General features: G+C 39.9%; 3 protein-coding genes across 4 annotated transcripts; 2 read left to right on the top strand and 1 right to left on the bottom strand.

The window, feature by feature from the left end:
• Window positions 1-990: 990 nt before the first annotated feature.
• Window positions 991-3,591, bottom strand: LOC6535324 (RNA polymerase II-associated factor 1 homolog). Its single transcript, XM_002095944.3, has 3 exons — window positions 3,408-3,591; window positions 2,391-3,357; window positions 991-1,655 (listed from the first exon to the last, which is right to left on the bottom strand). The coding sequence occupies exons 1-3, from the start codon at window positions 3,479-3,481 to the stop codon at window positions 1,086-1,088; spliced, it is 1,611 nt and encodes a 536-aa protein (XP_002095980.1). The 5' UTR covers window positions 3,482-3,591; the 3' UTR covers window positions 991-1,085.
• LOC6535323 lies at window positions 3,589-5,690 on the top strand (the record flags this gene model as incomplete). Its single annotated transcript, XM_002095943.3, has 2 exons — window positions 3,589-3,655; window positions 5,223-5,690. Coding segments are annotated over 2 exons (378 nt in total), but the record flags the coding sequence as incomplete, so codon positions are not given.
• A 4,339-nt stretch (window positions 5,691-10,029) lies between these two features.
• On the top strand, window positions 10,030-25,077 carry LOC6535322 (solute carrier family 22 member 3). 2 transcript variants are annotated; one of them, XM_015191579.3, is made up of 5 exons: window positions 10,030-10,524; window positions 20,001-20,863; window positions 21,836-21,990; window positions 22,061-22,229; window positions 23,047-25,077. In XM_015191579.3, the coding sequence occupies exons 1-5, from the start codon at window positions 10,372-10,374 to the stop codon at window positions 24,023-24,025; spliced, it is 2,319 nt and encodes a 772-aa protein (XP_015047065.1). In that variant the 5' UTR covers window positions 10,030-10,371; the 3' UTR covers window positions 24,026-25,077. The 2 variants fall into 2 exon arrangements, with proteins under 2 accessions (XP_015047065.1, XP_002095978.2); XM_002095942.4 differs by lacking the exon at window positions 10,030-10,524 and adding an exon at window positions 12,386-13,110.
• Window positions 25,078-27,045: the final 1,968 nt, after the last annotated feature.

Raw genomic sequence — 27,045 nt, 5'->3', positions numbered from 1 at the left:
TCTATCATTTGGATACGCCCGCATACCGCAAATAACTGTTTCTAACAATAACATAGGAATAATTGAAAAGGATATTGATTACAATGTTTGTAAAACATTCTACATTGTTCGCCTATAGGCGATCTAATCAATTTCCTGTTATTATTAATTAATAATTAATTAATATTATTTTAATTAATTAATTACTATTTTTGTGTGGATATTATTTGCTTTATCCCAGACAGTATAGTGTTGAGATGGTAAGGCCAAGTGTAAATCGCCAAGGACCCGACTTGGTTTCATTACAAAACAAGAGAGAACGCTATAGTCGAGTTCCCCGACTATCTGATACCCGTTACTCAGCTAGTGGAAGGGAGAAGGAGAGTCCTAAACACAGTTTTTGCTGGTTTGTAGGCGTTATAGTGGGCGTGGCAGAAAGTTTTTTGGCAAATCGATAGAAGTTTACAAGACCAATACAAAAATGAAAAAATATCAAAACATTTTTCAAAAGTGTGGGCGTAGCAGCTTTGGGCGGTTTGTGGGCGTTAGAGTGGGCGTGGCAAAAAGTTTGTTGGCAAATCGATAGAAATTTACAAGACCAATACAAAAATGAAAAAATATTAAAACATTTTTCAAAAATGTGGGCGTGGCAGTTTTGGGCGGTTTGTGGGCGTTAGAGTGGGCGTGGCAACCTGAATCGACAAACTTGCGCTGCGTCTATGTCCCTGGAGTCTGTATACTTAATCTCAACTTTCTAGCTTTTGTAGTTCCTGAGATCTCGACGTTCATACGGACAGACAGACGGACGGACAGACGGACATGGCCAGATCGACTCGGCTACTGATCCTGATCAAGAATATATATACTTTATATGGTCGGAAACGCTTCCTTCTGCCTGTTACATACTTTTCAACGAATCTAGTATACCCTTTTACTCTACGAGTAACGGGTATAAACATTTAACTTGGAATTATGTTTAACTGCCGATTTTATTTAAAACCACAACAATCCTAACCTCCGAATTGAGGCGAATATTATATTAAATCAAGTTTATTAAATTTTCAAGTGTAGACTTATTTATCTGGAACGGCATTTTTTGTTATTATTTATACTTCTGAACCGCTTCCAGAACTGGATCCTGAACCAGAAGGCGAGCCACTCCGTGATCGGCTGGGCGAATGCGAGCCAGATCTGGAGCCCGAACGGGATCGGGAACCGGACTTGGATCTAGATCGAGAACGCGACCGAGAGCCGGACTTCGAACGGGATCGCGAACGTGATCGCGATTTCGATCCGGACTTCTGGGATCCTGCCGGAGAATTTGTGCGAGATCTGGAGCCGCTACCAGACCGAGAACCAGACTTTGAAAGACTGCTGGCCCGCGAACCGGAGCCAGATCCTGAACCTGAACTGGACCCACTGCGACTTCGTGTCCGAGAACGTGACTGTCGATCGCGGGTTACTTGGGCGGGTGAGTTTTCTCCAGATGCTACCTGTGCAACACCGGCGGTATCCTCGATCTTCTTCTCTGTCTCGCCAATAATTTGAGTCTGCTCCTCGTCTTCCAAAACTTCATCCTCGATCTCCTCCTCTTCCTCGCCGGGAACTTCTAGCTGGCGCTCGCGATAGCGCTGCATACGATGTTCCATGCTGTCTAACGGGCGATGCTTGACAACCTGGAAGAAAACAGGTTAAATAGCCACTTTTCATTTTATAGAAGGACAGACCCGCAAACAGATCGACTAGGCAAGTGATTCTGATCAGTTCCTTTCACCTATCTAGTACCGAACCTAGTACGAGGGTTACTTTTTTTATTTCGGGAATGGACAACCCTAGGGTTTTAATCAGTCGACTAAAAAATCTATCGTACATTCCTGTTTTTTCGGGAAAACTTTACATAAACAACGCACTAATCAGAGAAATCATAAAAAACCAATCGCCAAAGCCGGATCACAATTCACCAATACGACACAGTCCCACACATTGGCTTAAACCACTGCAATTGTGAGCACTTAAAACATCATTCACCGTATAGTCCTGACTTGGCACCGAACTTCTTCTTCCCGACTTTTTTTGATTCCCACACGTAAAAAATAAAATGAGAGGTCAACGTTTTTCGACACCTGAAGACGCGGTTGATGCGTTCAGGTGTTGCATTTGGAGATATCTCAATCAGAGTGGCAAAAGTGCTTTGACACTTGGTAAAAAAACAATTCTAAAATATTCCCGAAATATAAAAGGCAACTCGTACACAATTTTACACTATATGTACTAAAATTGTACCTTATTGGACGATATAGTTCGGTTTCAACATTAATAATACAAAAAATAATAAATTAACATTTTTATAGAACGTAGTGAAAGTTTCGGCTATGGGTTCAGAAAAATAGCAATATAGGAAATATACTTACCAGCTTGGTATTGTTGGGTTGCTGCCCAACCTTAACGCGACGCTTGTTAAGGCGCACACGGGTTTCCAGTTCGTTGTAGTAGATGCCGTCTTGCCGCATTACGAAAAAGTAGTTTTCTTCATAACCCTTGGAAGCTTTAGTCTTTACGTTCCAGTTGTACTCTCGAGCGATCTTGTACTCGTACTCCTCCTCGTCTTTGTAAAGCTCGCCAGCGATGAAGTCGGTGCGGCGTTTCTCCAGAGTCTGCTCTGTGGGCAGGAAGTAGGCGACAAACTGTTCGCCGCTCTCGTCCATCACACCCCGAATCATGGCCTGCGACATTTCCTCTAGCTGGGCAGGCACGTTCTTTCCGACAGGAGCCGGATCACTGTCAAAAATGACCTGGGCGCACGGGTACTTCCAATTAGTGAAGTCGGGGAAGATAGGCAGTACCTCCACTGGTACCACATTGGGCTTGGAATAGTGCTTGGTAATTTCGCTCTTGGTGTCACTGAAGGTTTTTTCGATGGCTTTGATCTGGGCGTCGCGGTCCAGGTAGAGAGTCTCCTCCCTAAGCGACTTCTTGACGTTGTAACCGACCTTGGCCTCAATGTTCTCCAGGTTCTGGGGCTGGAAGCGCGTCTGCTCGGTGGAGATGTACTCGGATTTGCGCAACCATGACACGGTCCTCGAATGCTGACGCGAACGCACAGAGTCTGTGGGAGTCAAGGTCTCCTCCTCCAGCAGTTTTTCATCGGCGGGGTCCAGCATCGTCATGGAGTCGGCCTGATAGAGCTCCCGGTTAATCAGGTCCACCGTGACACCCAAATCGTGCTCCGTAAGAACGTCGTACTTGAAGTTACGCTCTAGCGACGTTGGATTGTACTGCACGAAGCGGTGACTGTCGAAAGGGTACTGCAGGAACTTCAGATCGAAGGGTATATCCGGCAGGTTGTTTCCATACTTCACGCGGCAAATTATCTCGGATCTGCAAGGTAATCGTAGGTCTCGTGTCTGCTTAGGGATCTGTCCACTTACTTGCGCTCCGTTTGCCGCTGGGTTCGCTTTTCGGCGGCACTGCTTACCGCCGAATTGTTAATCGTAGGTGGCATTGTGACTTCCAACAAGTAATTCTGCTTCAGTCCTCTATATTTTGTGTGTGTTTAGTCCATTTACTGACCAAATCTAAAAATCCTCACAATTGCGCTTGGTAGTGTGACCGTACTTGACCGGTAAAATTAGACCTTTCGTTAAAAAAGTACTAGATTTCCGAGGACTTAAAAACAGTAACATCATACCCAACATTCTGCAGTTATGACACAAAATCTATTTTAATTACGATTCCACAACTAAAACAAGAGACAACGCTGTAGTCGTGTTTCCCGACTATCTGATACCCTGTTACCCAGAAATGTTAGCACTGGCAGTCTTTGGCGGTTTGTGGGCGTTAGGGTGGGCGTAACAAAAAGTTTGTTTGCAGATCAATAGAAATTTTAAATACTAATAAAAATATGAAAAACTATTAAAACATTTCCCAAAAGTGTGGGCGTGGCAGCTCTGGGCGGTTTGTGGGCGTGGCAAAAAGATTTTTGGCAAATCGATTAAAATGAAAAAAAATTAAAACCTTTTTCAAAAGTATGGGCGTGTTATCGTCGATAATAATTTACAAGACTAATATAAATATGACTAATAAATTTATGACAAAAAACTGAAATATTTTTAAAAAGTATGGGCGTGATAGTTTTGGGCAGTTTGCGCGCGTTGGAGTAGGCGTAACAAAAAGTTTTATGGCAATTCGATAAAAAAATTACAAGCCTAAAAAAAAAAACAAAAAATTAAACTATTTGTCAAAATTGTGGGCGTGGCAGTTTTTGGGCATTACTTAGCGGGGACTACACTCTTTTTTTCTTGCTAATTTTCATCGATTTCATCCCTGCCGACCATAACGCCCCCAAGCTGCAGAATACTGTCACGCTCTACAATGTAGAATTAGGAAAGTTCGTGGTTTTTATACCCGTTACTTATAGAGTAAAAGAGTACTTGATTCGTTGAAAAGTATGTAACAGGCAGAAGGAAGGGTTTCCGACCATATAAAGTATATATATTCTTGATCAGGATCAATAGACGAGTCGATTTGGCAATCCGTTTGTATGAACGCTGAGATCTCAGGAACAACTAAAGCTAGAAAGTTGAGACTAAGCCACACAGACTCCAGAGACATAGACGCAGCGCAAGTTTGTCGATGCCACAAACCGCCCAAAGCTGCGACGCCCACACTTTTGAAAAATGTTTTGATATTTTTTCATTTTTGTATTAGTTTTGTAAATTTCTATTTATTTGCCAAAAAACTTTTTGCCACGCCCACTTTTACGCCCACAAACCGCCAAAAACTGTCACTGTTGAAGACTCTCCTTCGCACTTTCACTAGCTGAGTAACGGGTATCAGATAGTCGGGGAACTCGACTATAGCGTTATCTCTTGTTTGAATTTACAATTTTGATTTTTTATATCTTCTCGCTGACTAACGGGAACCTAATAGACGGGAAAATCGATTATAGCGAATAGTGATATAGCGACTATATCGAACGGCTACAATAGATTAGAACGATTTGTGTGAATAATTCTATCACAATCTGCGCATCGATCAATATAAAAATGTGCTCAGTGTTTTGAATTATCGCCCCATTAGCCGTAACCTAATTAATTTTCAATAAGTCATAGATCATTATAGCCGTTTATTTTAAATTGTTCAAAACTGTCCGATCTGTCGCTAACCAAACATGTCTAGTTCATTGTTGGCAATTTTCATTTTATTGTTGCTTATGACTGCCAATCTGGTTTCTTCATCTACAGGAATCACCGAAACACACTCAGAGTCTTCTGAAACTGAAACCCCGGTCAAGCAAGGAGGTGAATCACCTAACAGCACGAATAAGGATCAGAAAGATATAAGCTTTGAATCAACTAGCTATACCAAAGGCCTCGAGAAATGGAAAAAGGAGCGAGGTCGGCAGAAGAGATTCATACGGAATCCAAACTATGTGAGGGCTAACAAATTCTTTGATAAGGTCTTTAGAAATGAATTGGTATGGAAACGGTTTAAGGATCTTCCACCGCCTCATCCGGGATTTGGAGAGGAAACAACCGTCAGCCTGAACATATAACCAGTGGAATCTGTGAAATTTTCTTGTTTGCACTTTACATTATACCCCATATAAGGGAGACCATAATGACTGTGAAATTGCCAATGTAAACAACTTCAGCTCCTCGGATTCCCAATGCAAATAAACACAAAGCACAATAAATTGAATTAGCGGCAAATATTATCTCTCTCTTTTTTTGTGGAAAAATATGATTGTCACCTGTTTTGTTGTGGCGTTTGTTTAATAGGTATCACTTAGATGGAAGCTGCGACAATCCGGGCGGGAGTTCAATAACAAGGTTAAGCGCGGCCCACTGGGGACGAAGTGATAGATATTTGCGATTTTCGTAAGTTTATTTACATCGGGAATCAACGCTGAGACGGCTTTGCAACAAATCCGTCAAATAAAATTAGCATACATTTGTTGATTGATAGCATAGCATGGAAAGAAAATTATGAGGATATTGGCCATCGTGAGCATAGATTTTGGGGTATTCAGAAAGTTACCGATGAGTTAAAGAAGAAAAGGTTGTTTCTAGAATTGCTAAATTTTGTACCCTTTTAAAAAGTTTACATTAAATTGCTTAACTGAATCGTTGTTGTCATTACCATGTGCTAGCTTACATATAGCTACTTAATGTACCCTTAAAGAAACGATGAATACATTTCATTTAAACGTCTTATCAATGGAATATGCATCTTAAATAAAAATTGTTTATGATTGAAGAAAGTCTTTGCAATATTTCAAACTGGTGCAGTGCTTTGAGTTTGGAAAATTCAAATCGGGACTGTGAAAACATTTAAAACCACAAGTTTTCTAGAATAATATAAGAACTTATAGAGATATGGTCTTTCATATCGATCGATATACTTTTGTACGTTTTCAGTATTGTTAATATTAATATAAAAAAAAAAAAAACAATCTAAATATCGAATGTCGTAGGTATCTTTTTAAAAGGCATGGGAACTGTTGCCTACGTCATCAAACAATCAGTTTTCGAGGAGTTGGCCAAAAAAACGTGTCACGCTTTTGGCCTTTTGTTTGTTCGGCAATTATTGATTACTGACAATTAGTAATTATTGTTTAATTAATCCATCACATGATGGCGAGGAAAGCTAACTGCTAAACCGATGCCGAACCAGTTAAGCCAAAAGTTATGATGTGAAATTAGCTCGGCAGAACAGCCGGTAAATCAATTTGGCCAAAGCTAGCAAAAAAGCTGCAAATCAATTGAGCATGCGCAGCGTGCCGATATAAAAATTTCCGTGCTCGTTACTACTGTATCTGAGCTTTGTGATATGCGAGAATCGGGATCCGAGTAGTACATATATCTCAATCCGGAGCGAGCGGGCGCGCGACTTCAGTTTGAAAAACGGCTTTCATTTTGCAACAAGCGCTAAATTGGTTGGGCAAACAGCTCGGGCTTCATTCGCAGGTTCACCCAGTTCGCCGTTCGCAGATCTCAGATAGCAGCTTGCCGCTCTTTTGATACATTGTTTATTAGCACACATATTTGCTTAATATATATAATATTTCTGTTTGCCAGTTGGTGACATGTGTCTGTGCGAGTGTGAGTCTGAACTACTAGAGTTTTTGGCACTTTAAGTGAAGTGTGAAAAGAGCAATGGATCTGCCTTCAGATCAGTATCCGTTCAATATTCACAGCGAGTAGGAGCCACAACGACCAGGAGATCCCCAGATTTCATTATCCAGTGAAAAATTTCATTTGAGAATTATGATTACCAGAATAGGAAAGCCCTTTTGTCAGGACGTGTATCTCAAATAGGTGAGTCCGGATCTGCTACAAGATGCAGAGCATTTTTCCATCAATATATTAGTGCAATTGTAAAAAAAATTAAGTGCGGGCCAAAGCTTGTAAAGGCTGAACATAAAGTTTTATCTCAGCAAATATTTTACAGTCCTGCTAAAAAGATAACATCGTGAGTTGGCCAAAGAAAATATTGATTTAATATCCCCATATCGCGCTCAACGAAAATTAAAGGGATTTAAGTAAGGTCAATTTTATAAGTCATAGAATCAGATTGTTATTATAACACAAAGATATTGGAAGCAGTCCATTTCAAAGTATCGTTAAAGACTGTTAGAAAAGAAAAATGTTTTCTTGTTAACAACGACGAATAAGTAATATCATTTTAGAAGAACGCTATTTTAATCAATAAATGATATTAAAACACCACTTCTAACTTAGATCGAGTAGTTTCTAAAAATAATTGAGTGCTCCGTAAAACTAAACGTCATTAAAGATTAGTGCGCGCCGTCGGAAATCGGATTTAAATCGCTACTTTTATTTTCGACATCATAAATTCTGGATTTAACGCTGCTTAGACAGAAGGCACGTGTAATTAAAATTGTGAGAGGGCTGTTGGAAATTACGGAATTACGTATCCCGACTTGAAATTTTTGTTTAGTATTCATAATGCAACTTGAAGTAAATATGCATGGGGTCAGTGGACTACTGCCTAAATATAGTAGGTATTTCAGAATACCTAGTTGTTGGAAAAGTATTACCTCTTAGGGGTTAATCGTCGTAAAACAGCCCAATATTACTATTTAAGGATTGCTCAAGTAATAGCTATGAAACTCGTATTGAAATTATTTCTTCTCCAAAGTAGCCAAAATAGAAAATACAAATATTGCCTGCAGCAAATGCTTTGTACTTAATGGCACATTCTTGTTAAATCGCACTGAAATTACATAGAATTACAGATGAGAATAACCCGCAACGTCACTGGAATTATGACTTTTTCTACCAGGCACTGAGTCAGGCATTCCCATTGAACTACAACAAATTTGCACTCCATTTAAAATGGAAATCAATTAATACCAAGTTGTTCTATACAGAGGAACTTACAATTCATTTCACTTCGATGTGTGGGAAAATTTATAGATGGGATGCGCACAGACTATGTGGCTTTTTTTCTATGCAAATAAGAATTCCAACAGGTTGCGAAGGTTTTCGTGAGAAAATTGTGCGGACATGGAGAAACAAGAAAATGGACATGGACATGCAAGAAAAGTGCCACACTTACATATGTATGTATATTGAATATATAGGGTATGGTTTTACGATAGTATACATGAGAAAGCCAATTTCGCTTGTTTACGGCCCGCCACGTAGTATTCTTGAAGTATTCTTTACTCGTAAAATTTATATTGAACCCTAAGTATATCCTTGTCAGATCAGCTTACAGCTTGATAGCCCCCGTGTCCGGACTTCTGTTTCGGTTGCTAAAAACAACAAGAGAGAACGCTATAGTCGAGTTCCCCGACTATCTGATACCCGTTACTCAGCTAGTGGAAGGGAAAAGGAGAGTCTTAAACACAGTTTTTGGCGGTTTGTAGGCGTTATAGTGGGCGTGGCAGAACTTTTCTTGGCAAATCGATAGAAATTCACAAGACCAATACAAAAGTGAAAAAATTTCAAAACATTTTTCAAAAGTGTGGGCGTGGCAGCTTTGGGCGGTTTGTGGGTGTCAGAGTGGTCAACATGAATCAACAAACTTGCGCTGCTTCTATGTCCCTGGAGTTTGTGTGCTTAATCTCAACTCTCTAGCTTTAGTAGTTCCTGAGATCTCGACGTTCATACGGACGGACAGACATCCTGATCAAGATATATATTTATATGTCGGAACGCTTTTCTGTTACATATCAATCTAGTATTTTATCTAAGTACGGGCTATATCGGTCGACACGATAACAGCGTTTCTCTTGAGTCGTGGCCAAATGCAATAGATAAAAAAAAAAAAAAAAAAAAAAAAAAAAAAAATACAATTAAAAAAAAAAAAAAAAAAAAAAAAAAAAAAAAAACATTTCAAAAGTGGGCGTGAGCTTGGGCGGGTGGGCGTTAGTGGGTGGCAAAAGTTTTTTGCAATCGGACAGGACGGACGGACGGACAGACGGACGGACAGACGGACATGGCCAGATCGACTCGGCTATTGATCCTGATCAAGAATATATATACTTTATATGGTCGGAAACGCTTCCTTCTGCCTGTTACATACTTTTCAACGAATCTAGTATACCCTTTTACTCTACGAGTAACGGGTATAAAAATAAGTAAGACAACAATTAAGCAAATAATATGACAATGATATGGAAAGGAAATAAAAAATAACACTTAAGCAAATACACCTGCAAGCGAAGGCGAAAGCAAAATGAATTGCTTCGTGACGCGTAGAACGAAGACTTTTGGCCGCCTCGCTCATTGGCAAGTGTACAATGGTACAAGATTTCGTGCGTAGCACGATGTGTATGTAGCAGTGAACTCATTTTGTCGCCACTCTCGGCGCCCTGATAAACTTGAACTTGACTTTGGTGAGAGCCAGGAAACATATCTCACAGGTTGGGGACACCCAGTGCAGTTGCCAGAGAATCGACGCGAGTACTGCCACTTGAACACCACACCGACTATTAATAGATACCCTCGCGGCGCTCCTCTTCTTCCTGTTTGAGCGGAATCCGAGCTAACCCAGCAGATTCTGCGCTGCGAATTCTTTCGTAGTTCCAACCTGGCCCTTGCCACCTACACATTCTGCAACTGCGAGAGCTCTTCTCGGTCTGATCTATTGAATCGGGTCGCATCGTAGTCGACCCGTTGGGTTTTACCGTTTTATCCACTTGGATAAAAGTCCATTAAAATCAGCACTTGGGATTTTCCAATTCCCAATTGTTTGCCCGCCAAAAAAGTCGAGAACTTGGTCGATTTGATTTATTAAGAGCCATTGTTCGTCGGTGCCGTGATTATATAAAAAAGAATTGCACAACTAAATCGACGTAGAAGCATGAGATCGCAGCTGAATAGTTCATTTTAAATTACCAGATGCCATAAAAATGCTAAAATGAGCTTTATCCATCCCGATGCTAGTTTAATGGGGTCCAATGGGAACACATCCAGTTCCATGGAGGGATCTGTATCGAAATCGGAGGATGGCACTCGCAAAAGTCCTCTCACTGATCGGCTTGAGATAAAAATCGTTATGCTTAACGTTCAGGTGATTTATGAGAAGTACACCTAATCTAAACTAATCATTGTATATATGTGGTTTGAACAACTAAATTCAAGTGGCCGTAAGACATGAAATGTAGGCAAGGTTTCAACAAATTCAATACCATTAAATTTAAATTTAAATTTTTGTAATATCACTTAATACCTTATTTTAATATCTTAACTGAATAATAATTTGTTTATCTATTTTTTTTTTTAAGTTTCTGAGAATTCCTATTGAAAGTATATAAATATAAACATACTAATGAACGTACAGAAAACTCGCCTATAATTTTCAATTGTTATAATAATATGTTAATATAATAATAATATACAATTTATTATAGTAATATGTATATTATCATTATATTTTTGAAGCATATGCCGCTGGCAAGATAATAGTCAGAAAACCGCAGCATGCTCATTATATTTATACCTTATCTCCCCAAAACTTTTCGAATTGCCAATGTTCTTCGTGCCACACGGCGTAGGCGAAATAAACGCAATATCCCCGCGACAAAAGGGAACTTTCTGGCTAATTTGTTTGCTGCTCGTGCCAATCGCATGCTTTCTTAAAATGAAGGTACACGCGTGCTGAGTGCATCCCCTGCCTCCAAGAATCCCCTTCCAACAATCCATTGTTTATGCCAAATTTTTTTGTAAGCAAACAAGCCAACATTTAGCTCACTTGTGTATTACACCAACTATTTATGCTACTGCTACCAATCGCAGCCTCTTCATGTCCCATTGTAAGAGCTGTAAACGATTTCACAGCTCTGTACTTGGCTAGCAACAGCTTACTAATAGAAAATACTAATAGGATGGGAAAATATAGTTATACGGTTATCATAACAGTTTTAAATTAGAAACAAGAGATACCCGTTACTCAGCTAGTGGACGGTTTGACGGTTTGTGGGCGTTAGAGTGGGCGTGGCAAAAAGTTTTTTTGCAAATCGATAGAAATCTACAAGACCAATACAAAAATGAAAAAATATTAAAACATTTTTCAAAAGTGTGGGCGTTAGAGTGGGCGTGGCAAGATGAATCGACAAACTTGCGCTGCGTCTATGTCTCTGGAGTCTGTGTGCTTAATCTCAACCTTCTAGCTTTAGTAGTTTCTGAGATCTCAGCGTTTATACGGACGGACAGACAGACGGACATGGCCAGATCGACTCGGCTATTGATCCTGATCAAGAATATATATTCTTCATATGGTCGGAAACGCTTCCTTCTGTCTGTTACATACTTTTCAACGAATCTAGTATACCCTTTTACTCTACGAGTAACGGGTATGTTTAATTTATCCCCATTTAACAAGTTTATTTTATATTTTATTTTATTTTATGCTTTTATTACAATTTTTATGGAAAAAACAGTGGGGATAGTGAAAAGCACGCAGTGTCACGTGCGTCAGCACTTTTGCTTATCCTATTATTGTCAGGACTCCAATTAATAAAGTCAATTGGTGGAATATTTATATTTAATTTTCCGAGCGTTTATTGCCTTCCAATTGCGCTAACCAAAATGTATGTATATATATAAGAGGCACATTCGGCTTCGCCTTCCGGAGAGCCCTGTTCACGAGAGGAGAGTCCTTTAGCGGCAGCTTCTTGGCTAAATCGGCTCAGTGGCACCCTGTAGCCAAAGCTCTGGCTCCAGTTTCGTCCGGATCCATTGTGCCTGTGGCCTGTGGCCCAAGGACAACGAAAGTAAAATTGGGCAACACGTGACCGATTCCACTAAATTCCTGCTCGGGAACGAGAAGGCATCAGAGAAAGCTTCTGCTTCTGCTTTCGTTTTCACTTTCACTTCGTGGCTGGGAAAAACGAACTCCAGTCGGAGGAGCTTTCCACCGCATTTCAGCAAATCAGTTGCGCGTTGGGCGAACGCCAGCACCAATCGCCTCAATTTGTATCGCGGACACAGTTTTTTATATTCGTACAAACAATATTCGCATATTTGCATTTCTCGAGCGGGCCGAGACTTGTTAGAGCTATTACTTTGGATTTTATTAAGTTTATCAAACAATCAAAATAGATTTTAAATTAATTACTAAAATCGTATCATTCGACTAAAATGAAAACCCACTTATCATGTACCTACTTATAAATACCTACTTATAGTACCAACTTATAAATAAGCTGAATCCTATTTGATAAAAAATCGGTATAAATTAACCGAATAATACAAACTTAAAGCGGATCTAACCAATAAAGTGTGTAAAGAAGTGAACAAATTGGATTCAATGATCTAAGATTTGTCAAAACAACGCGAGCAACCCCTCGCACATTTCACCGGTTTCAGGCCCATTATGCTCACAAACATTGGCAGCAGTGCAATAACGGGTAATGGAAAGTCCACCAGTGGCCACAATAGTGGCTATGGTCATGTCCTAGTTAGCGGACTTTACTCGAACGACTCCTCCAGCGGAATCAGCAGTGCGAGCAGTAAGAAGTTGGCAACGGGCAGCGATGAGGCCAATGCCCAAAAGACGAGCAGTGCCAAAGGAGATGCCTATGAGGATGGCGACGACGACGACGAAGACGAAGACGATGAAGATGAAGATGAGGACGATGATGAGGATGAAACTACGGTACATGCTCCCAAGCAGTCGAGTGGGCTTTGCTAGGCGTTCTGGCAGCATATGCATGCGTAATTTTATGCTTATAATTAACCCTCTGCCGCAACCAGATATCCTAGAGCAAATTATGCGTGTGACAGCGAGGGGCCGGGCCTTTAGTTAGGGTAGGATAATTTGTAGCGGACGGAAAAAAGCACCATGGGACTTCTTCATGGATATTCTTCTACTATAGTAGCTTTTTCATTCTTGAACTTTAAAACTCGCTAGCTCGTAAAATAGGTTTTCTTTTTTTTGGGTGATATACAACTATAATCTCAAAAACTTTTAGTTCCTTTTTATTAAGGTCACAATTTGATAACGTCATGTATTTGAAACACTTAAGTCTGCGTATTAAATAATATACATATGCCTCTAGACTTAACCTTCTTTCGATAGTTTGAAACCCAAACTTCAAAACCCACACATCCTGTCTAATTTGTCTGCCTGGACTAAAACTGTAGGCGAAGTTCATTTAATTATCGGAGCACTCCGATAAAAAAACACTGACGATTCCTTTGAGTGCGAATATGCATATTAGGGTATAAGGGTATTAGGGTATGCGAGTGAAGGAAAAAATATACAAAGCCACCAAGAAAATGAGGCAAATGGCCATTTTGGATGGTCTTTCTTAAGAAAATAAATTTCCTGCGAATGTTTGCCTTCGAGGCGCTTTGTTTTTGCTGAAAAAGACATCTTTTTGTCGTCATCAGCAGATATTTCACATTTATGGGAGCTGCTCCCCTGGCGATTTCAGTGGCAGGACTTTAATTAAAATCAGCCACCGGCGACTCAAGGCAGTCTGGCTTGTGGAAGTTAAGTTTTCAATCTTAACGTTCTCGTGGGCCTCCAAGTGGCTTTCGCCGGGGACTCTACTCATTAGTGAGTCTGCCACACGTGCGTGCTGACTTTGGGAAAGAAGAAGAAGAAGCTGAATACGGCACTGTTTAGCATGTGAATGCCGATAAACCTGAAAGTCAGAGACGTGTATTTCACATTCTGCCCAGATTATGTACATTTTGTACTTCTTATTTTACTTTCCATACAATACGCTACTCGTGTCAGAAAAATAATACCAAGATATTATTACAGGAGTGTAGTTGATAAATTTATTTATTTCGCCTTAGCATGCTACATTGTGGTTGATTTGAATCATGAAATCAAACTGTTTTTTATTTTCTTAAGGAAAGAAAACTTTGTCATATCATAATCTGTCCGTTAGCAAGCTGGAGCCTCTTTATTCAACCAGACTGGTGCTGTTGTTTGTTTGAATAATTTTTATGTGACCCCACGCCCAACTTGAGTTCTAAACCTTTCCAATTAGCCATACTTATTTCAGGTTATTAGCCAGGTTATTTCTTCCAGGCAGACACGCGAGTTTAGCTGCGGCAATCAGCAGAATTTTCAATTCGTTTTATAAGGTCGAATACAAAGGCGCATGTCTCAATTAGACACATTTTCCCATCCCAGATGCGTTTGGCTTAACTTGCTCAATCGTTTGAAATCCCGCATGTAAGCAAACCAATTTCCATCGAGCTGAGAGATACCTTATTTGCATTTTATCTCTCTGATCTCCTAGCTAATGAACTTTCTACATATCAATTAGAAATGTAATTTTACATACATGCAACTGGTTTTGTCTGCTGATAAAATAAGACAAAAAATAATAAAAATAAATTCACCAGTGTCCTCGTTGTCCGAATAAAACTCCTGATGTAGAGACACAGCATGCCAGAGTAATCGTAAAATTAAGGTGAAGATTTGTCGACAGTCGAGGACCTATGAAGTTCGCCTCATTTCCATGGCGAACCCAATAAATGGGCCTGAGGTGAGTTTGGAAAGCTAAGGTTCTTAGATTCAGTGCAAGGGCACTGAACGCCTTAAAACAAGGGGCAGCTGGCCGAAAAGTGTCATAAGACAAGGGCTGCTCATAAACTTTTCAGGCGCCCAGGGATGAAATAATTGATTTTCACTTTCATCTCCAAAACATTTACTTTTAGTCGCACAATTCTTCCGGCACTTGGTTCATTTTTCTAAGTTTTTTTTGTTATTCGAAATTCTCAATAATCAGTAGTATTGTAGGTCGCATCATTATTTCGAGGGCTCATAGGTATTATCCCACCTTTTGCATATATTTTTCTTTGTCTGGATTGTTTGAGACCACCTAAAAATTCAGAGTCCTTTACTTTTCTGTACGATTTCCTGTGTGTTGTTTGTGTAATTGCAGAACAGTACTCAACGCAATTACTCCCAATATGGGGAAAACACAGCAACGGAAACCAGATGAGTACCCAAAACAATAGACAGTTGCGTAAATACACTAAGGAAATAGCATCACTCACGGGGCGGGTTTGATGGGGGCTGTCCTGATGAGTGGGGCTCTAACGAGTGTGAAAAGAATACTAATTCTCAGTTGGATGGAATTTTGTTCAAGTGCTAAAAATGAAAAGAAAACGTATACATATACATATATATATGTTTTTACATTATGTAGCATACATTTCTACTAGATAGTAATAGATAATATTGGAGTTCTGCAAAATATACCTCAAAAACGGGGTATAATATAGGCTTATTATTCCGCTCGTTTGGCTATCGCTAAACTTTAATTGTGAATGCATTTTGTCATGCAAGGTGAAAATTTAATCTTAATCTTAATCTTAAGTGGCCAAGCAGTTTTCGTCTTTTCTATAGCCACCTACGCCTCATTCCCGTTTTCGATTTTAAGTTTAAGGTTGCCCTGCCTTGCAATATTGCCCCTCACTTTATGAGTTTTGTATCCAATCAAAAAATGTTCAAACAAAACACAGTACCATTGTGAATAATTTAACACACCAATTTTTCATTCGTATGAAAGTCCATCCGAAAGAACACTTTAAACGCTGAATGCTGTTTATTCGTCTGTCATATTCTACTTTTCCCTGTCACCAAGTCATCCACACAAATCTGAACTGAGATGCGTCGTAAAACAATGGAAAGCTTTCATAGCAATAGAAATATTGATGGAATGGAGGAGGAAGTAGAAAATGGAATCAACCCCTCACAACATGTATTCGTATCCTTCATCTAAGCATTCCAAGAATGTGACAAATTCCAGTGAATCAGGGGCAAAAGCCTACAATTCCAGGGATCTTGTGTATGGGATTCGTCATTTATCCCACAGCCAAGGAAGACAGAATTTCAAAGGAAGACGACCCGGCCCACATGCATTCAGTGGAAGAGTTGTCAAATTCAATTGCTGGTACCCATAAAACGGAGACAAAAGTGAAAAGGAAGCAAGTCATAAATCGTGGCCAGAAATTGGTGAGCTGGAAACAGGATCAAGGTCTTGAGCAGGAAGAATTTTATTTACTTTTAGATTCTTGGAGTTTTATATTTCCCAAAAAATTATAGTGTCATATTTGTCTCCTTGAAGTTATCGTCTATTATTGACTCACTTTAAACCTTTTGGACTTACTATTGTTCGGCAATGAATGAAGTTAGAAAGCACTTGATTAAACAGAAGGCGACGCTAACTTAAATAACATTACAACAGTTTATGGACCAGCAATAAACGAAGCAATTAAGCCGATTATCAAAGGGTGGGTGATAAAACTTTGTTGGATACACACTCCCCCAGTTGGCTAGTGGCTTTAGGAGCTCCTTTAATCCTTCAATATGCCATTAGAAAAAATGCCCACGCCTGGGATGTTGGCATAAAAACAATATGCAATACATAACGCATACGCCACGCTGCGCCAAATGGTTTCGATAGTTCGCCATGGAAGGCGTACCTTGCAGGGGAAAGATAGGGATGCCGTGGCCTGGGTTCTGTATTCTATAGGTTTTGGCCCATTCTGGATACTGGCGCAGTCTGCGGGGCCAGCAAAACTCGTCAAATATTTATTCCAGTTTTTGTCTGGGTCTGCGTCTGGTCACAATGTTGTGACACCGCTAACTCGAAAAGGTCATATAGGCTTCAATAGCCCCAATAGCCGCAACAAGTTTGACAGTTCACAACCCTGAAGCTCCTTTGCATGTCTTCATGCCTGAAGATAATGGGACTAGCCATTTCTATTAATTGAGCATCTATTTTCGGGACATTAAGTTACACATTTTTTACGGCGGAGAGCTGCGTTTTCATAACATTTATGTAACAAATTTTGAGCTGTCAACCTTTTGGCTTAGAACTAATTATGTGAGTTCAGTATTTTTCGCTTAGCAAAAATTCGGAAAACGGATTGATTAGGTTATAATCCTTTCTCGGAAGACTTGGTGTCATTATGACATCTGTTTCCTGAAAATTCTTAGGGCAGGCAATTTAGTAATTATTGGTCAAGGGAAGCAACTAATGGTAAAGAAAGCTTCACTTGATGCCTTTGTAACTTAACAATCCTTATCATATCTCGATTCACGTTGAAATGCTCTACCAACTTGTTATCGCAATAACCAGAAAACTTAACTAATTATAAGTTAACTTAACTTATATTTCCGAGAAAAGGAAACTCATCTTTCCAGAATCAAAGCCAAACGAGCCCTCGTTTTTGTTTTAATTACAAAATGTCCTTTCTGGCAAAGAAAATATGTATCCCCTCACCACTCTCATATGTATTTCATACAAGTATATTTATACGCCAGAATACCCATTTTGGCGGGCAGCGTTTTCAATTTAATGGGGAATTGCAATAAATAAGCTATTATAATATTCAGGAGGTGGTAATCCCTCCAGGAGATAAAATAAGATTGGACTGAAAAAAAAACAATTTGCCGACTAGTTGGGCACCTAAGTGCTCCTCATCTAGTAGAAAATTGGGATACGTTGTGGGCAACAAATTGTGCAGTACGAAGCAGATTTCTGGTGGCTGCGGGAAATATCCTTAATTATGTCTGATAGGGCAATTTGGGAGAACTTTGTGCGTTCCATCAGTCATCTTGCAAGGACCAGGCGGAAATTCTTTCTGTGCACAGCGGTGGGGGCTTGTGAAGAAATTATCGCTGGATTTTCTTTCTTATTTATAAATCGATTTTATGACACCGGTCTCTGAATATGAATGATGTTTTTATTGCGTACTGTGTAAAACTAAGGGCTCTTTCAAAACGATGTTAATGATATGCAATCGCTGACCAATTCTATCCAATAATGCGCTGAAAAGCTTAAAAATTTTAGCAATTACCTTGGAAGCGACTTTAATGAACCATTAGTCACGTGACGCTTAAAATTGAGTTTGCCAATACTGATAAAAATATGAGCCTTAAACAATCGGCATTGACCTTAGCGGTATTTGCCCAGCTGCTGGCAGTCAAAAAACAAAAATTAACCGAAAGAGAAAAAAAATAAAGATACAAAATTAATTCATTTAATTGTCGCATAAAACTAGACATACGTCGGTGTGGAGTCCATCGAATTCTTCAGATTTTTAGGAACGGCTGTCGAAGGCTGTTGTTTTGTAAACTCGAATGTATATGCATTATGCATAATCCTTTCCTTGCCTGCCTCGGCTTTTCCATCTGAAGATCACAGTTTTTAATGAACGCTTGAGGACCCTTCTGTCTTTCGATATTTAAACTTTCTTTGGTACGGTCCATGAATATAAAAGGTTTTTTTAAGGATGACAACTCGCGAAAACAAAACTATATGACGACAAACACGGACGGTAAAAAGATGGGCGACAAACCAAAAAACCCACGTATTGTTTGCAATAGTTGAGAATGAACATTTTGCAATTGTTGAGAAAGACCATTTGAATAACATACCCAGTTGGGTTGTTTAGGTGGGATTCGTTGAGAACATTTTTATGGTCTGGATGATATTTGTCATCCAAAAAACTCAACACTAATTGAAAAGTAAAATGGTTAGAGAGAATGTACTTTCCTTTGGTCTGTTTTTTTTTCTGGCCTGGCAAAATACGATACATGATGGCATTTAATAAGGGAAGACTAATTTAAAAGAATAATGGTTAAAAATATATTATGCCAACGGCTTTAAATAAATTTGCTCTAAAAATTAAAATAAAATAAAATAAATAAAATATCTTGTTGGATAATTTAAAAGCTAAGTTCAGCTTCCGTTAAAAACGGTCCTTGTTGTTCCTTAAGACTTTTCATACCCGTATACTAGATTCGTTGAAAAGTACATGTAACAGGCAGAATTAGGCGATTCCGACCAGAGTTCCCCGACGGAGTATAAAAGTTCTACATATTCTTGATCAGGATCAATAGCCGAGAAAAATGTGTAATTTCTTGTTCGCACTTTCTCAAGCTGAGTGACGGGTAACTGATAGTCGGGGAACTAGACTATAGCGTTCTCTATTGTTCTCTATTCTCTATTTTTTATATTTTGGTTAAATTTGAAATGAACAAGAAATCGTACCATAGAACGGTATGCAACTAATTGAAAAATGCCTGTAGGAAGGAACTAAATAAATATAAACAATGGAATTTAATTAGATCCATCTAAAGAACAAGAAGAGCACTCCGATATATAATTCCATAGCAATCCCGCTGCAATTATGTTCATTAAATTCCCAACTGCAGTCCAGTGGAAAAATGTGTGTGGGCATTTTGTGGGAGCCAAAAACATAGGCCCAGCAAATGCTGAACTTAAATTACTTAAGTCTGGCATATGATGCAAAAGAATATTAATGAAATGGCGACACAACGAGAACACATTCGGAATGCATTTATTAAACCAACTTATACTTGGAAACCATAATAATTTGAAACATAATTTTAAACCATTATAATTTGAATTTGAAAATGAATAGCAAAATTTATTTAAAAAAACTGTTTTGGGTATTCTAATTTCAACGCAACTTAGTCATTGTTAGTTGGTCTTAGCCAAAAAAATTCGAATTAATATCTATATCCTATTATATTTTCCTACGCAGGCGGAATACCCTTTACTGCCCCTAAGCGACGGCGCGCCATTGCCCCCTCAAGTCCACAGTTCCTCGTACATATCAGCCAGTAGGTCGCCCCACTTCGGCGCCCTAGCTGGGGACCTTGAACCAAAGTACCTCCCACTACCACCCACTTCCCCGTCCAACGAGAAAGCCAAGTGCGAAGCCAAGGGTCCCAAAGGAGAGACGAACAACAACAACAGCACCAGCAGCAACCACAATCGCGAGGGTACCCATAGGCGCCAGCACGAGTATCAGCTCTATCCCAACGACACCTTCGCTCGACTGGAGGGAAAGTCCCCGAAGCCAAACACCAAGATGCAGACCAAGGTGGATGCGGTGGGGCGGATCACAGGTCCGTGGGGAAAGTGGCAGCTGCGCACGGTGCTACTGATCTTCTTGTGCAAGATTCCATCCTCCTGGTTCATGGCCTGCATCATTTTCACGGCCCCAGCACCGAGACATGGCGAGTTCTTCTGCAAGCCCCCCAACACAATTGAAGCCCAGAATCAAACGCAGTGGATCAAGGTCTCGCATCCGCAAAAGGAGGAGAGCGACGACCAGGAGTTCAGCATTGACTTCTGTAACGTTTACCAGGACGCCCAGGAGCACGCCCATCACTATTACAACTACGAGAACAGTGACCAGGAGCCGCGCGTGTGGGAGAAGCCCCTGAATCGCAACTCCAACGTAATTCCCTGTACGGAGTTCCAGCACGAGTCAGACTACCACTCGGTGGTCACGCAGTACGACTTGGTCTGCTCCCGGGACATTCTCGTTTCCGTCACCCAGTTCTTCCACCTCTTTGGCGTGCTCACCGGCGGCATTCTTGCTAATCAGCTGCTGAAATAGTAAGTAAGGGTTCAATTACCTAATGTCGAATGCGACAGTAGTAAGCATTAAAACTGTTAGTGTTAGTCATTCTAATAGGTGATAGATAGTATAGGAAATATTATCAAAAAAAAAAAACTTAAAATTCAGAAAAATGCATGAAATCTTTATTTGAATCGATAGTAGGATCCATATTAATAAATTTTTGAAGATTATTTTAAGCGAATTTTGACCGTGACTGCGCCTCAGATGGTCCGTCCGCTTAGTACAATTTTTGACATACTCTTTCCAAATTTTCGGCAGTATAAATGTACTGGGTTTGTCTGTAAAGACATGAGCATTAGCATAGCCCTACGAAAAATAGTCATAAAGCGTTAAGTCAAACGATCTTGGCGGCCAATTGACCAATCCCGAACTTGAAATAAAAGGTTTACCGAAATCTCCTCTCAATAAGTCCATTGTTACGCGTGCTGTGTGGCTGACACTGTCTTGTTGCAACAAGAAGTCATGCAAGTCAAGCTGTTGCATTTTGGGCAATATAAAGTTGGATCCTCACACGGAAGCGCTAACCATTCACAGTTACGTTACGATTAATGGCTCATTTTGACTCCAAAGTCGAAACTTATGCTTATTTACGAACCAATTGAGCCAAAAATTATATTTTTCGATTAAAAAAATTGGATCTTTGGCACGCATTTTGATAATAAAATTCAATAATTTGCAAGCGTATCGTGCGTGAGCTGTTTAAACCAGTGTTGCAAAAAGATAATATCAACCTTTACCTCTTTAATGAACATAGTCCACCCTTTTCTTTACTAGTGACGGATATTAATACTATTTATTACTTGATTACGGGAAGACCTCCTCTCTGATGGAGAGCATTTCGAACTAAAAGGCTTTATATTATATAAACTACAAAAATTATATAAAAAGATACTCGTAATAATTAAAATCAAAATTTGTGTTTCAATATTTCTCTTTTCCACATTTAGTTTTAGCCCCCGAAATGTGATGCTCTTCGGCATGATCACACAGATATTTTGTGGTAACCTCACGGGGCACGTGGCCTCCTACGAGCTACATGTGTTCTTCCGGTGTCTCTCCGCCGTATGCTGTGCCCAGATGTACACGGCCGGAGGCCAAATCAGTAAGTGGCATGACTTGGTTTACCTATAAGTGGTAAGTCTAATGGATTTTAAATTGTTTTCTCTTTACAGTGGCCGACATAACAGGGGGAAAGTACCGAACGTGCGTCTCCACGCTGTTTGAGCAGTTCTGGTCTATAGGGGTAATGATGTTGCCCGGAGTAGCCAGCTTTTGGTCCAGCTGGTCCCACCTCTACATGGCCATCTCGTGGCCAACTGTGATACTAATTTATCTGTGGCAGTAAGTAATCAAACGTATAAGTAACGTATTACCTTCTGCCATGAAGGTAGGACTACTAGCCGAGTCGATCTGACCATAGCCGTAATGCCATAGATGGTCCCGTCCACTTTTACGCCCACAATTCTGTTATTTTGGTACATATTCAATTTTTCCATGTGCCAAAAGAAATGTTTTGTATGTGTATATATACCCGTTACTCGTACAGTAAAAGGGTATACTAGATTCGTTGAAAAGTATGTAAAAAGCAGAAGGAAGCGTTTACGACCATATAACATATATTCCTAATCAGGATCAATAGTCGAGTCGATCTGACCATTTCCGCCTTACCGTCCGTGTGAACGTCGAGAAAGACTAAAAATAAATAGAAACAAGATAGAATGCTATAGTCGAGTTCCCCGACTATATGATACCTGTTACTCACCTGTGGAAGTTAAAGGAGAAATTTCCACGCTAACAGTATTTGGCGGCTTGTGGGCGTTAGAGTGGGCGTAACAAAAAAAAATTTTTACCAAATCGAGAGAAATTTACAAGACTATTTAAAATGTGGGAAAATATTAAAACATTTTCCAAATGGCAGTTTTTGGCAATATGTCGATGTATCGATATACATTTTTAAGACTAATAAAAATTAAAAGATATCAAAACTTTTTTTAAAAGTGTGAGCTTTATGCTTTATGCGGCTTGTTGGCAGCAAAAAAAAGACAATAAGTGGAACACATGGCAGTTCCATTCATCATGTACATCAGTGTACATGTAGTATGTACACTCAACATATTGTGGCCCGTACTGACACCTTCATCTTGGATCCTTTTTGCAGGTGGATTCCCGACTCGCCGCGATGGCTGATCGCCCGCGGACGCACTCAGGACGCCAAGAAGATCTTGCTGGAGTGCGTGGAGGTAAATGGGACGGGCTACAACCTGCCGCACGACATAGACCAGCAGCTGGACCTGCAGGCACAGACCGCCATGGACGCTCCTCCGCCGAGTGGGTGGTGGTCCATTTGGAAAGGAGAACGAGCGGTGAGACACATTGTGTGTGTGCACCTGGCCTGGTCGCTATACATTGTGGTCTACTACGGCATGCTGCTCAATATCCGCTCCTTCAGTCGCGACCACCTTTACATAAACACCTTCTTCGCGGGCTTTAGCGAGATGATAGGCACTTTTTTCGGGCTCTTCCTGATTCTTAAGACCACCCGCAAGTGGCTGTGGACAGGACTCTTCAACATCGTGGCAGGCTGCATTGCCTATTGCGGCTGGCTGGTTCCGAAGCCCAGCGTAATTGGACTGGATCCGAATGTAGCCCTGCTGATGTGCTCGGCCATGGTCTCCAAGATGGCCATTTCCACTACGCTCAGTATACTGACAACCTGCACGGTGGAGCTGGTTTCAGATGACAAAAAAAAGATCACTTCCTTCTCCACAATTTGCTGGGCCCGCTTCTGGCTGCTGGGAGCGCCCTTTATTGGATCCACAGTGGTCTTCGGCCAGCTCATTCCCCAGACGGCCTTTGCCTCTCTGGCCATTCTCGGTGGCCTGTGCACGTCTCTGATCAGCAGTCCAAGGACACATCCCATCTTAAGGCCTTCCTCGCCTGCTGCACAGGGAACCCAGAACATGACCTCACAGTTCACAGTTCACAGCATGGACAACAAGGCCTACACGCCCACCTCGAAGACCATCCACTCGAACAGCACCATTTTAAAACTTAACACGCCGCAATCGAATCTACCTCCTCAACTAATGCCCGGCATTTGGACGACCAAGATAATCGAAGATGGCCCACCTATGTGAACAGCTTTCAGAAAGTGTGCATTAAAAAATTAGCCGTGTGATTGGACTTGAGATATAGAAGCATTTCTATAACCCAGGATTGAAGTCTTTATGATAATAAACTAGATGTTAAGGTGAAGAAGCAGATGTTCAAAGTTAAGATAGAGCAGCGTTGGTTCACTTTGGTGGTGCAGTGACTTCTAAACTATAGTCTATAAAATATACCTTTAGCCTGCTTAAGTTAAGAGTTAAGGTTTACTGTAAGGCTACGGTTTTTAAGGGGAAGAATCAAGATAGTAATAGAATTTTCGCACATGTTAGTACTTTATTGGAGTGCTCAAAAAAGAGAAAGCCTTGCGCTTTTGAAAACAAAAGTATCTTACTAAGTAGGCAACCCTTAAGCTTTATGCTATGGAATAGAATATTCGAGCAAACTATTTTAAATGGATATTTACGCTCGCCAACAAAACCCAAAACCCATATATATATATTTCATTGCACCTTAAATTTTATGGCCTAGTTTATTTGAGTCTGAGGTAAGCTTCAGAGCAGCCATAATTAGTAGTCTTTAAAGCAAGTAAGTCAGATGTGGAGCACACCTTGGGAAAATGGGAAAAGTCCAGTATTATGCAGTCTTTATTAAAGCAAATCCTTTTAAAGGCCTGTGGTTCCACATTAAGTGATTGTGTTGTAAACACCTGGAGAGAATTACATGAAAAGACATAAGAGTAGTTACACAATATTTACCTTAACCTTATTGATTATTACTAATTGATTAGCAAAAAAAGTATATTAGTAATATTAGCCTACCCCTTAAATAATTTACTTCGGTTACGTATTACGTATATAATATTAGCCTACCCCTTAAATAATTTACTTCGGTTAGGTATTATATTTATCAATTACCAAGCTAATTTAATATAAATCAATTAGTAGTTTTCAGGCTCTATCATCTAGTAAATACGCTTAGCAACTTGTTGAATGTTTTCTGATATTGGTTACTACATGAATGGTAATGTTATACATGGGAAAAGAGCAATATTTTTCTAATAAAGTATCACCATAAAAACGAATTGATTTATCTTTTATCATGGCTTGGTCGATTTTAAAAGTGAACAAGCGAGAACGCTCGTCTTTTAGATAGCTGTTACATAGCTAGTGATAAGATAATAAAAAAAATAAAATTTAAAATGTCGCGACAGTTTTGGGCGACAAATAATTAAAATTAAAATAGGGGTAAACAAATTTTTTAAAGTTTGACAGTTTTAGTCGACTTGTGTGTCTTAGAGTGGGCGTTCCAGTTATCTGAAAAAGACTTGCACTGCGTTGGAGTAACCAAAATTGCCATGCTTAATCCCGAGATCACAGCGTTTTTACGGACAGGCGGGCAAAAAGACAGACATGGCAGATCGACCGGCTAGTGATACTGAAAGGTAACGCTAAAACTAAAAGGATTGGCTCAGGAGAACAATCGGCGAAAGTGTAACAAGAGAAAACGCTATAGTCGAGTTCCTCGAACATCTGATACCCGTTACTCAGCTAGTGGAAGTGCGAAGCAGAAATTCAAACACTGACAGTTTGGTGGTTTGTGAGCGCTGGGGTGAGCGTGTCAAAAGGAGAGAAATTTACGAGAGCCTATTTATTCAATCCAATAGAAAATAATTTGTTGTCAAAAAAATGTAATGATAACTTTTGAATGTTTACACTTTTAATCATTTTACTTTTAAGTGTGTCAATGTAAATACAGTGGAATCCGGTTATAACGACTCCGCTTATAGCGTCAGTCCGGATATTGCGACGGAAACTCGATGGCTTGATTGGTTCCCATACGAAGTAATAGGAAAGGACCTCCGGTTAGTACGTCCCCGCTTTTAGCGGCAAACCGCTTATACCGACGAGATTTTTCATAATTCAACCGGATATAGTAACGTGCCTAACAAAAAATACAGCAAAATAATACCTCATGCCTATATTCCATGAGAAGTCCCGATATATTTCTAATTTTTTCTGCTTTTTGCTTTTTTAAAACCATGTTAATTTTTAAAATTTATTACATTTTTTCGTTGAATAAAAAATTCATTTGTTTTACGTTAAAACATATTACGAACATGGCAACCATAAAATAAACAAAAAAAATATTTTTTTCCACCTTTCTGTTAGTGCGTCTTCCGGGTAAAACGACGTAAAATCATCGATTCTACTGTATATTTGTGTAAAAGATATACAATATTATTCGTCGAAAAGTATGTAACAGGCAGAAGGAAGCGTTTCCGACCAAATAAAGTATATATGTATGTACATATATATATAGCCATGCCCGTCTGTCCGTCCGTCTGTCCAAAGACATTATAATAATATTATTCTAATGTCTTTGGTCTGTCCGTCCGTATGAACGTCGAGATCTCAGGATTTATAAGAGCTAGAAAGTTGAGATTCAGCATACAGACTCCAGAGACATACACGCAACCACGACCACGCCCTCTCTTACGCCCACAAGCCGGCAACACTTTTGATAAATGTTCTCTTCTTCTCTCTTTTTAGGACTACCACTAGCTGAGTAACGGGTATCAGATAGTCAAGGAACTCGACTATAGCGTTCTCTTCTGTTTCGTAGTCGAAACGTGGTAAACTGCAATGATATGTTAGTAGTTACACGCAATTGCATGTATAAAACAAGAGAGAACGCTATAGTCGAGTTCCCCGACTATCTGATACCCGTTACTCAGCTAGTGAAAGTGTGAAGGAGAGTCTTCAACACTGACAGTTTTTGGCAGTTTGTGGGCGTGAGAGTGGGCGTGGCAAAAAGTTTTTTGGCAAACCGATAGAAATTTACAAGACCAATTCAAAAATGAAAAAATATCAAAACATTTTTCAAAAGTGTGGGCGTGGCAGCTTTGCGCGGTTTGTGGGCGTTAGAGTGGGCGTGGTAGAAAGTTTTTTTGCAAATCGATAGAATATTACAAGACCAATACAAAAAAGAAAAAATATCAAAACAGTTTTCAAAAGTTTGGGCGTGGCAGCTTTAGGCGGTTTGTGGGCAA

This window comes from Drosophila yakuba, chromosome 3R (assembly GCF_016746365.2).
Source record: "Drosophila yakuba strain Tai18E2 chromosome 3R, Prin_Dyak_Tai18E2_2.1, whole genome shotgun sequence".
Lineage (NCBI taxonomy): Eukaryota > Metazoa > Arthropoda > Insecta > Diptera > Drosophilidae > Drosophila > Drosophila yakuba.
This window is presented reverse-complemented; position numbering and strand designations above follow the sequence as displayed.